The 12,351-nt window shown below is 34.7% G+C and overlaps 2 protein-coding genes across 2 annotated transcripts; both read left to right on the top strand.

Moving 5' to 3' along the window:
* Positions 1-820: 820 nt before the first annotated feature.
* Positions 821-5,531, top strand: LOC145637148 (cytochrome P450 87A3-like). Its single transcript, XM_081688644.1, has 10 exons — positions 821-1,023; positions 1,143-1,464; positions 1,729-1,878; positions 1,973-2,224; positions 2,319-2,408; positions 2,516-2,594; positions 2,800-2,906; positions 2,997-3,124; positions 3,336-3,429; positions 4,908-5,531. Exons 1-10 carry the CDS (start codon positions 821-823, stop codon positions 5,529-5,531), a joined length of 2,049 nt encoding a protein of 682 aa, XP_081544770.1.
* Positions 5,532-6,632: 1,101 nt separating this feature from the next.
* On the top strand, positions 6,633-8,285 carry LOC145635125 (cytochrome P450 CYP82D47-like). The gene is made up of 2 exons (XM_081686410.1): positions 6,633-7,562; positions 7,665-8,285. The coding sequence occupies exons 1-2, from the start codon at positions 6,633-6,635 to the stop codon at positions 8,283-8,285; spliced, it is 1,551 nt and encodes a 516-aa protein (XP_081542536.1).
* The last annotated feature ends 4,066 nt before the right edge of the window (positions 8,286-12,351 follow it).

Raw genomic sequence — 12,351 nt, forward strand, 5'->3', positions numbered from 1 at the left:
GTGGAATTGTGGGTCTATTGGTTTAGGGGTACAGATTTAGAAGATTCGTTTTGCAAATTTGCCGATCTTGATTACCAATCAAATTTTATCACTTTTGCGACTATACATCAATGAAGCTCCGTTAAGAATGATGCAAAGATATCTATAATATTCACGAGCAGTTCAGAAGCGATGTCATTAGCTTAGAGGTGTTAAATACTTGTATTTAGAATATAGATCTCTTAAAAAAATGATTGTAAATGCAAAATGGACTATTATTATTTAATGAAATCAACCCTCCTTATCAAAAACTTAATTACTTAACAAAAAAAAAATTACTTAAACATCTCAAACGGTAAGCTATAACTTATAAGGTATTGTAGCTTGTATTTTTTATTAATACAGAGTAATGTAAACTATGTGTTACAAATGTCACACTATAAGTGAAGCTTGTTCTTTAATCAAATTATAAGTATGTAGCCTGTTTAGGCTACAAGCCTACAACCTTGAAGTTACAATTTTTTCATAATTTAATTAGGTCCTTGTCAGTAGTTTCGTACCTTTATTTGGAGTTGCTCTTCTAAACTCAACCTCTCAATGAATGAACAAATTTCATGTTTCCTCAAATTACTCCATTTTTTCTCCGATAATCACTAGAAAAAACAACAAACATTATCAACAAGCCTTTGCATCCTTTATATATAAGGCTTGTATGTTTGGTGAATTGAACTCTTTATTAGTTTGCACTCTCTCAATAAAAATAAAATTTTGAATAAATAAGCACCAAAAATCTAAAGCTCTCAAGTTTCACAGTCAAACAACAAAGAAATAATCTTCCTTGATGTCTCTGTTTGCACTTGGCCTGTTGACAGTAATCGTCATTAGCATCACAAATCTGCTGCTATACAAATGGTGGAACCCTAAACACAAACCCAATCTACCACCCGGTTCGATGGGATGGCCTCTTATTGGTGAAAGTTTTCAATTTTTTAGCCCTGATTCTTCCTATGACATACCTCCTTTTGTCAAACAACGGATGATCAGGTACATATGTCAACGCAAACACTAAACTTAATTATACTTTCTCCGTTCTAGTAATATTGCACCCTTTGCTAAATGGCATACTCCCTCCGTATTTTATTACTAAACTATGTCATATTCAGGTACGGACCTATATTCAAAACCAGTATAGTGGGTAACCCACTTATAGTGTCTGCAGATCAAGAGCTGAACTACATTATATTCCAGCAAGAGGGTCGATCTTTCCAAAGTTGGTATCCAGACACATTTAATGAAATTTTCGGACGCCAAAATATTGGTTCTTTGGATGGATTTATGTACAAATATCTGAAAAACATGGTGTTGAGTCTGTTTGGTACAGAAAGCCTAAAGAATATGATATCTGAAGTCGAAGTTGCAGTCCTTAAACATATACATCAGTGGTGTAGAATGGACTCTGTTGAACTCAAAGATGCAACTGCGAGGGTAATTAATTAATTGTCATATCATATCCAAGCAAGCTTAGTGTAGTTGGTTCGGGATTCTCCTTGTAACCTTGAGGTCACAAGGTTAAATCATCCCAACTACAGGACTTGGGGGGTAAGGATCTCTTAACATTCCTCGCTCCTCACTTCCAAGTGTCAACACTGACACGTGAATACTGAACCAAATATATCCTAAACTTAGGAGAAGAATATTCTATAGATATTCTTTATCAGTTTAAGTTTGTGCTTTGTATTATGTATGCAGATGATATTTAATCTGACAGCGGAGAAGCTAATCAGTCATGATCCCGAAAGCTCTTCAGAGGATTTAAGGGAGAACTTTGTCGATTTTATGCAGGGATTAGTATCTTTTCCTATAAACATTCCTGGCACAGCATACCACAAGTGCTTACAAGTAATTTTACATTTCACAAAATTTCTTTCAATCCAACTAAACAAATAATTAATACTTACAAACTGTAAAATAAACATACATGTTTATATTATAGGGAAGAAAAAAAGCAATGAAAATGTTGAAACGATTACTTCAAGAAAGAAGGATGAACCCAAGAAAACAGAATAAAGACTTCTTTGATTTTGTCCTAGAGGAATTATCTAAGGAAGGAACCTCACTAACCGAGGGGATCGCTTTAGATCTTATGTTTGTTCTCCTCTTTGCAAGCTACGAAACGACATCTCATGCTCTCACATTAGCTATGAAATATCTTACAGACAACCCTTTAGTGCTGCAAACATTAACGGTAATCTTATTATTCTATTTTTTCACTCTAATCTAATTTAATTAATATTTAGAAGTAAAAACTAAATTCACATGTCATCAAATGAAATTAACAGGAAGAACATGAATCAATTCTGAAGAGTCGTCGAAATTCAGATTCTCAACTCTCATGGAAGGAGTACAAGTCAATGACTTTTACTTTTAAGGTTTGTTAAGGCCTCTTAATTTTATTTGAAACATGCTTTAATTTCCATGAAAGCCTAATAAAACATACTTTATATTAGATTGGCTGAATTTTATGTTTTATTTGCAGTTCATCAATGAAACAGTAAGGCATGGAAACATAGTTCCGGGAATTTTCAGAAAAGCTCTAAAAGATGTGAGCTTCAAGGGTATGTTTCTGAAATGTTTTGTACTTGTTCAATTAAATTTTGTGACATTGATTATAAGTCAGTAATTGATTTGCATGCCTAATATGTAAATTCGCCCAAAAACACTAGAAATAATAAGTCACATGTTCAAATCAACCAACCTTCATTAGTAATTAGATAAATGTACTAATACAGGCTAATCGAAATACCCTGTTACATAATTTAGGCTATACAATTCCGGCGGGTTGGGCTGTGATGGTTTGTCCCCCAGCGGTACACTTAAATCCTGATATTTACGAAAATCCCCTCGATTTCAATCCATGGAGATGGGAGGTACGTACCATACATGTATCAAATTCTTACTGTCATTTATTAGAAAGCTAATAACAATATTAATAAAGCACGAACTATATTGGCATAAAGGGAGGAGAAATAAATGGAGCATCTAAACATTTCATGGCTTTTGGAGGCGGTATGAGATTTTGTATCGGCGCAGATTTTAGCAAGGTGCAAATGGCCGTGTTTCTACACTACTTAGTTACCAATTGTAGGTAAAGGCAAACTTATACTCGTGTATATATATATATATATATATATATATATATATATATATATATATATATATATATATATATATATATATATATATATATAACTCGTCTTTATAAGTTTTAAGGTAGCCGACTTCACTTATGGGATTAAGGCTGTGATTGATTGAATAATTTATAAGTTTTAAGGTCCATAACACGTTTATAATTTCAGGTGGCAGCAAATAAAAGGAGGGATCATACTTCGGACTCCAGGCTTACAGTTTCCTGATGGATTTCGTGTTCGTTTTTCTGCCAAGAGTTCATCGGTTAAAGGACAAATTTAGAAGTGCAATATGAATTTAGTACAGAGTATATGTGCTACATATTGTTTCTTATAAATTAGTTAGTCATCTGATTTCATGTAATTACATATAGGATTGTGTTTTAATTGAATTGTTAATACGTAGTATATAAAATAAAGTACGTCTTCAATTCATTGACCTTGGCTAAAATTAACAAAATCACCTAAATTAATATCCATGACATATATACTCTGTATCAATTCGTTATAGTAATTTTTATTGATAAATTATTTTTTTATGTTTGCTCTTTTAAGATTGCCATCCTTGAATAAACTATATTGAAATGTTCTTTAATTGTAGATTTTTTTTTTCTTCTAATGTTTAAGAATAGAACATAAACTTTTAAGAGCATTCAAAATCATCGCCCCTTTACATTAATCATATGTAAAATAGAAAAAAAAAAATTCCATTTGGTCCATATATTTTAACGGGAATAATCTGAGTTACGTATTAGACCAATGGCATAGAAGACAAAATGTCGGCAGGGTGAACCATTAAATGACTTCCTCTAGCTATTCACTTTTACTTGCAAAAAACGTGAATAAAATTATAAAAACCTTTTCGGCCAAACTATTGCAATCAACTAAAAGTGAACCGAGGAAATATAAAGTTTACCTAATAAAAATTGGCCTATGCAGAAGCCAAGTGAGGTACAAATTCATTGAATCAAAACAAAAAGTGATTAGAATTCACTTGGGAGCATTTACAATGACAGCAATACAAGTTAAAAGTTAATTCCAAAAGCTTATCAAATCATGTCATGTTTTCCAGAAAAACTACAGAAAATCACGAGCTAAAGAAAACAAATCAGCCACCAAGTATGATTTTTCTTACTCTAGTTGGAATTTCACATTTTTGTTTAAGACTGAAAACAGTAAAAACTATTTAAAACCAAAATATAAATTCAAAGTTTCAGACAACTAAACCAAAGAGAAAAAAGCTATGAATGGAGTGTCACAACCCATCAAGCTCTCGGTTGAAGCCGCCACAGGCGTGCTTGCGTTCATACAAGTCCTTTACTGTTTAGTAAGATGGAAACGCAACGATACAAGTTACAAGACAATGCAAAAATGATTAGAATTTTCAAACAAAGGTATGCTCACTTGCCAACAAACATGTACCATGACAGCAATGCAAGGCAAACGTACAGAGGAAAAGAATTTTTTACAGAGGAAAAGAATTTCTTCATACTTGTTTATTGTTTAGAGATGACATTTTTGTTGATTAGTAGAAATGAAATAAATATAATACTCATGTTTTACTTATTTCTAATTGATAAGTTTCCACCCTCTAATTATTATAATATGAAGTATATATGTAACATTATTTGTGCTAAATCATATTCTACTAACCAAGCTAGGAAAGGACTTAATATTTAATTTCTAATGTCTGATATAATAACCAATAATTAGATAAAAATGTTATGTTCTTCTACTTGGTAGGCAATGATTTTAGCGGCAGCAGACACTACATCAGTAACCTTAACATGGGCACTGTCACTGCTACTCAACAATAAAGATGTCCTGAAGAAGACTCAAGCAGAACTCGACAACGTGGTGGGCAACGAAAGGCAGGTGGAAGAATCAGACCTCAAGAATTTAGTCTACTTGCAAGCAGTTCTTAAGGAGGCTATGAGACTATATCCTGCTGTGCCACTTTCAGTTCCTCGAGTAGCCATCACAGACTGCACTGTCAGCGGTTACAACGTCCCAGTTGGCACACAACTCTTTGTTAATCTTTACAAAATACACAGAGATCCACAGGTTTGGGAAAACCCTTTAGATTTTCACCCTGAAAGGTTTCTCACAACTCACAAAGACTATGATGTTCGAGGCCAAAATTTTGAATTTATGCCGTTTGGAAGTGGAAGGAGGATCTGTCCTGGTATATCTTTCGCCCTTATGGTCATGCAGTTTACACTAGCTAACTTACTCCATGGATTTGACATCTCGATTCACTTAGATGAACTTGTTGACATGACTGAGGGTTTCGGAATAACCAACCTCAAAGTTACACCACTTGAAGTCATCCTCAAGCATCGCCAACCTGAACACCTTTATAAATAATCTTTATTTGTGTGAAGTACTGAAGTTATGTATGTCCTATAATTAGTGTGTACTAAAACTACTAATATTCTTTCACTATATTTTATATGTTTGATCTGATCTTTTAAGATTGTCATACTTGTATGAACCAGTTTGAATTATTCTTTAATTGTAGATTTTTTTAATGGGTAATGCTATATGCAGCCCTAAGGGCTGCATATAAGCATTTAATATCCTTCCTTTTTAAGTATTAAGTTGGTAATTTATCGACAATTCACGAGTAAATCGGTGTAATAAATGTTTATTTATTGTTAATTCTTTTCACTTTTAACTTCTTATATGCAGCCCTAAGGGCTGCATATATCTTTTTCCTTTTTTAATTTCTTCTAATGTTAAAAATAGAAGATAAAACTTTTGAGAGCGTTCGAAATCATCTTCCCTACACATCAATCCTATATAGAATGGCTTAATTTTTAGAAAATTATTAGAAATTTTTAAAGACAACACTGTTTGACTAAAATGTTACATTTGAATAAGGGGGCATGAAAGACAAAATGTCGGCCAGCAAACCATTTTATAACTTGTTCACTTTTACTCGCAAAAATTTGACAAAAGTTGTGAAAGTTTTTTTTTTTTGTCAAACTGCTGCAACTAAAAGTGAATGAAGGGAAGTATAAAGTTACTTAATACGAAGTGGCTTATGAAAGATGCTAAGTGGGTAGAAATTCATTGAAACAGAATTAAACAAATACAAGAGAATACAAAAAATGATCAGAATTTTCAAACAAAGGTATGCTCACTTGCCAACAAACATTTACCATGACAGCAATGCAAGGCAAACGTTATTAATCTCAAATTCATATCAAATCATGTCATGTTTTCCAGAAAACTATACTATATCACCAACATATAACCCCACTAACAATTAAATCAAATAATTATAAAGAACAGCAAATTACAGATAAGCTAGGAAAAATCTTCAAAGTATATATGATATTTCTTACTCTGTGGTCGGAATTGCACATTATTGTTTAAGACTGAAAACAGTAACAAAAAACTATTTACAACCAACATCTAAATTCAGAGTTTCAGACAACTAAACCGAATAGAAATAAGCTCTGAATGGAGTTTCACAACCCCATCAAGTTCTCGGTTGAAGCCGCCACAGGCGTGCTTGCGTTCATACTAGTCCTGTACTGCCTAGTAAGATGGAAAAAGAAGCATAATAAAACCAAATTTGATCCACCTGAACCATCAGGTTCATGGCCTATTATTGGCCATTTACTACTTTTAGGAAAACTCCCTCATGTAACCTTGGGAAAGTTAGCTGACAAATATGGTCCAATCTTTATGATCAAGCTCGGTTTCACACGAGCCTTGGTTGTGAGTTCAGCAGAGATGGCTAAAGAGTGCTTAGGTAAAAATGACAAAGTATTCTTAAGCCGGCCTCAGAAGATCTTTGTTGAACTCATGAGTTACAAATCGGCTATATGGGGTATGAGCCCATATGGCCAGTACTGGCGTGAGATGCGTAAGATCACCACCATCGAGATCTTATCCAATCATCGGATTGAGATGTTCAAAGATGTCAGGATCTCTGTAATACGATCAGCCTTAAAAGTCCTCTTCGATGATTGTAGAATCAAGGGAAGTTCGTCAGTTGAAATGAATCTATGGTTAAACGACATAAGCTTGAACATTATGGTAAGACTAGTTTCGGGGAAGTTGTTGAAGGAATTCTACCAAGCTGAGAAATGCAATGAGTGTAGTCAGGCATTCAGGGATTTCTTCGAATTGGCGGGTGCATTTGTTCCTGCTGATGCACTTCCCTTTTTAAGAAGGTTTGATATCGGAGGGTACGAAAAAGAAATGAACAAGGTTGCAAAAGAGATTGATCAAGTAGCACAAATGTGGTTGGAGGATCATAAGACAAGGATCTCTAATGTGGCTAAAGAAAAGGATTTTATAGATGTGATGCTTGGAATTTCCGAGACTCAACAGGAAAAGCTCTCCAAATATGATCAAGACACCATCATTAAAGCTGCTTCCATGGTAACAACTTTTTCATTCATATTCATATGATTAATTAGTTAACAAAATTTGATGTTTGCGAAACAGAGTAAGAACATAATTTGTTTTTGTTTGACTGATTAGACATTGATTTTAGCGGGTTCAGACTCGACATCAGTAACACTAACATGGGCACTGTCATTGCTACTCAACAATAAAGACGTCCTGAGGAAAACTCAAGCTGAACTAGACAATGTGGTGGGTAAAGAAAGACAAGTCGAAGAATCAGACCTCAAGAATTTAGTCTACTTACAAGCAGTCCTCAAAGAGACAATGCGACTTTACCCTGCAGGGCCGCTTTCAGTCCCAAGAGAAGCCATCACAGACTGCACCGTGAGCGGTTACCACGTGCCAGCAGGTACTCATCTCTTTGTTAATCTTTACAAAATTCACAGAGACCCTCGAGTGTGGGAACATCCTCTAGACTTTGAGCCTGAAAGATTTCTAACGACTTTTAAGGATTATGATGTTAGAGGCCAAAGTTATGAATATTTGCCATTTGGAAGTGGTAGGAGGATGTGTCCTGGTATATCCTTTGCTCTTCAGGTAATGCAATTTATGCTTGCTAGTTTACTCCATGGATTTGAGATCGCGACTCCATCAGATGAACCTGTCGACATGACTGAGCGATTTGGACTAACCAATGTAAAAGCCACACCACTTGAGGTTGTCCTCACACATCGCCTTCCTCACAACCTTTACTAGTACGTAGTGATACTAATGCTACTATGCTTGCCATTTTATCTTCATTTGTGTACCACCAATAATCCTGAAAAACAGTGATTTATAATTAAGTTATTTTAGATTGGTTATAAATGAACTTTTACGAACCATTCTAGATGATAAGCCAGGAAAGTGGTGTTATGTGCCTTCAAGATCAAAGGCTTAGCATCTATCAGTTGCGGTATTGCAAATTTAGGCTTGCTGTGCAGCTAGTTTGTGCATAGAATATAGTTAATCTTAAGGAAGTAGTGTCCTTTGAACAAGTGTAATATTCCAATAGATTGATGGTTCAAATTAATTATATGGATAATTATTCTACAAAGTCATCAAGTGATCGAAATGTCTAGTTGGAGGCCACTTTCGATTAGTGAGATTAATATCATTAGTATCACAGCTTGCTCTTGACTAAACCTACTGGGTCATACCCTAAGCACGAAATCAAAGTGTAAGACGAATTGGGCCGAAAGGTCCATATACGTCTATAGATATAGTTTAGGTCAATATGTTGGCATTTGGGCTTAAAAGCGTCAAATTCAAGCGTTAAACGACAAGTCGGTACAAAGGATCAATAGACGAAGGAATCTGATCAAGCGAAGCGTCAAGCCAATAGGTCTTAGCTACGATAACTAGACCACGCTCTATAAAATTAACATTTAATAAAAGTTATGGGCACGTAAAAAAGATGAACATTCATTAATAAAAAAAAATGAACATGTAAAAAAAAATGAATATTTAGAAATAAAAAGTGTACATGTTTCAAAAAATCCTATTAATTAGTATATTAAAAATGAATATGAATACCATAAAATCATATTATTACTAAACCACAGCCGCATGAACATTTAGTAAAAAAAAAATAATAATAAAATAATGCCATTGGTTTTTGATTATCTTTAGTGATTTATTGTTTTCTTTATCTGAAAGGTAGTGATTTATAATAAAGATGAAACATACTTTAATTATGCATGTGGAATCTAATTTATCATGTCATATTAATTGCAAACTATGCTATCTTATCTGTAATATACATACTCTCTCCGTCCCTTATTGATAGTCTCTTATGGCCAAATTTTAGTCTCAAAATAATAGTCCCATTGGTTTTTCCAACTACTATTAATAATAGCTTTTACCAAAACTCCCTCCAACTTGTAACAATATTTGTGCAAATTTAGTTTCCCTATGTAAATTTTGCATTTGAATATACTTTTATGGAAAATGTTATACATAGCCCTTAGTGCTACATATAAGCATTAAATTTACACTTGAAAATCGTAAAAGTTAAGAAATCATCAAAATATAAACACTAAGGGGCCGTTTGGTTCGCACGAGGGAATTGGAATGGAATGAACAAAGGGAAAGGAGAAGAATGGAATGAAAATACCCTTTTTTTGCTTTGTTGTTTGTTTTTAAAACAAGGGAATCAATCCCACCACCACAACCACCACACAATTCATATGGTTTTCATCATTCCCAGCCACGAAACCCCTCTTTCGGAGGTTTTTCGAGATAGGGGAGGGGTTTTTGGGCGGCGAGGGGAGGGGGTTTTGAGCGGCGCGCGTTTATCGGTGGGCGGCGAGGGGAGGGGAAGGGGCGGCTAGGGTTTCGCGGGTGGTGGGAGAGAGATCGGGGCTAGGGTGGTTTTTACGTGGGAGGGGAGGGCGGCAAGGCTTGGGGGGTGATGTATCCATTTTATATAGTATTTTACCCCCGTCCCTTGGTCATAGTTAGTAGTGTTTTTGGCTCTTTAGAGCCACTTTTATTACTAATTGGTGTTTTCTAGTGTTTTCGTAGATTTGGTTGACTTTTGCAGGGATTTATGCTTTTGGAGTATTTTCCCGAGATATTTAGGAGCAATCACGAGCACTGGAGAAGCACGACCAGATTTTATAGCCCAGGGCCGGTTGGAGCCATCGAACCGGTGATTAAGGGCTCGGTAGAGGTGATACCGGGGCGTTTGGACCGAGTATTCAAGACCCAAAGAGGAAACCTAGATTGGCCCGAAGAATTGGAGCCCAATCGAAGTCCAAATATTGGCCCAAATGATCCGCCCGGCCAAAAAGGCTGGCGCCCGGAGGCGCGCCCGGCCGGGCGGGAGGAGCGCCCGGTGACGCGCCCGGCCGGGCGCGAGATAGCTATTAAAGATAAAAAGGCGCGCCCGATCGGGCGGTGCCTCGCCCGATCGGGCGCGTGTTTATTTAGGAGACGATTAACGTCGTTTTAATTTGTTTCAGTTTAGGATTTTTGTACGGAGTATAAATACTCCTCCGTAATACGATTTTTGGGGATCTTCTTCTTCTTCTCTTAATCCTTTCTCCTAGACTTTCTCTCTCTACTTAGTTTTCTCTCTCTTAATCTCTCTCTAAACTTTTGTTCTTATTTCTTTGATTAATTCCAGATTTACTTTGGTGACGATTTCTCTTCCCTTAATCTTAGTTATTTATTTTATTCCTTTGATCATGATTTATTTTATTGCTTTGCTTAGTCTATATTTAATAATGTGTGAGTAGTTTAATTTCTAGGGTTCATGGGGATCTAATAAATGATATGAAGGGGTAAATTATTGTTGTTGATTATTAATGCTAGATTAATTTCCTATTGATTGATTTAATGCTCTGTGACTAGATTAGGCCTATCTTTTATGCATGAGTTTGACAATATTGATTCAAGAATCGAGAGATGAGAATTAATGTTTAGGTCTAGTTTCAATAGGCAAGTTAATTTATAAATGGTTAAGTCAAGATTCGAGAGATGAGATTTAATACCGATAAGTTAATTGTGTGATTGTAATAAGTAGCGAGAGCCCTTTACAATCTGATTAATTGATGTATTGATGATTGACTATTATTGATTGTTGGTATTGCACGATGATTTCTTATTGGATTGTTTTAATGTTTTACAATTGCGGCTTGTAAAAGTATAGCGATATTAAATTGATGAATCGAGCAGATGTTAATTTGATATTAAAGGCTATTTTCAATAAGAACTTAGATCTAGTAAATTGCGAGAGCCTGTTAGGTCTATGTTGGTTAATAAATTGCGAGAGCCTGTTAATCATGTTATTTGTGCAATGTCAATGATTGATTACCCTATTTTGCCCCAGAATATTATTTATTGGTGAACCTATACCCTAGATCCTTTTATATATTATTTTCTCCCTTTTCTTACTCTTTTTAGTTTAGTTTCATATTCAACTTTTAATATTGGTCACTTAAATAATTTAGATTATAATATTTAATTAGGAGTAAAAAGACTTGTTTCCCTGTGGAGATCGACCCTACTTCCCTATCTACTTTAGTTAGTGAATTAGGTAATTATTTTTGATTAGGGGATACGACTTTACCCTGTCAAAATTTGGCGCCGTTGCCGGGGAAACGGTTTTATTTTTATTTCTAGTTATTATTAGAGTCTAGATTATTTTTAATTTATTATTATTATTATTTTTTTTATTTTTTAATATTTTTTTTTTATGAGTTGAAAATATCCATGCTTATGTCACTACAAGAATTATATAATTTTTATGCAGCACCTAACTACTGTAGTTGTCAACGTCTTTGTCATGAAAATCCTGAATGCCCTTATAGTGAGTTTTTTGTGCGTGCTCCGGATGATTTTAGAGTCTTTCCGTATACATATGATCATATTCGGAAACGATTAATTGCTAATGAAAGTTATTGGAAGGCTCTTGATGAAAAAGTTTACGGACACTATAATAATACAAATGTTATTGAGGATGAAGAACCATCGGTTATAGAATTTGTGGTTGAAAAATCATTGGTTGACGAATCGGTGATTGAAAAATCATTAGTTGTAGAAACGGTGGTTGATAATTCCTTTGTTGATGATGAGGTTATTTGTGAGGGTAAAATTTTAAAGTCATTATTGGATGATAAAGACAATGACTACCTCCATGTTCGTTCTATTAATTCTAAATTTTTAGCGGAGGAAGTAGAAGGTTGTGGTGTATTTTCATCTCCCTCTTTTGATTTTTCTTTCTACCTTGAGTTCTCTTTATGTGCTCCTAACTTTTTCTTTATAGGGATAAATGTGC

This window comes from Chenopodium album, chromosome 6 (assembly GCF_948465745.1).
Source record: "Chenopodium album chromosome 6, dcCheAlbu1.1, whole genome shotgun sequence".
Classification (NCBI taxonomy): domain Eukaryota; kingdom Viridiplantae; phylum Streptophyta; class Magnoliopsida; order Caryophyllales; family Amaranthaceae; genus Chenopodium; species Chenopodium album.

Excerpts from the sequence above, each read along its gene's own strand:
- LOC145637148 (XM_081688644.1), top strand. The coding sequence starts at position 821 with ATGTCTCTGTTTGCACTTGGCCTGTTGACAGTAATCGTCATTAGCATC. Across the intron at positions 1,465-1,728 it reads TCAAAGATGCAACTGCGAGG|ATGATATTTAATCTGACAGC; the intron begins GTAATTAATTAA and ends TTATGTATGCAG. Across the intron at positions 3,125-3,335 it reads TACTTAGTTACCAATTGTAG|GTGGCAGCAAATAAAAGGAG; the intron begins GTAAAGGCAAAC and ends TTATAATTTCAG.
- LOC145635125 (XM_081686410.1), top strand. The coding sequence starts at position 6,633 with ATGGAGTTTCACAACCCCATCAAGTTCTCGGTTGAAGCCGCCACAGGC. Across the intron at positions 7,563-7,664 it reads TCATTAAAGCTGCTTCCATG|ACATTGATTTTAGCGGGTTC; the intron begins GTAACAACTTTT and ends TTGACTGATTAG.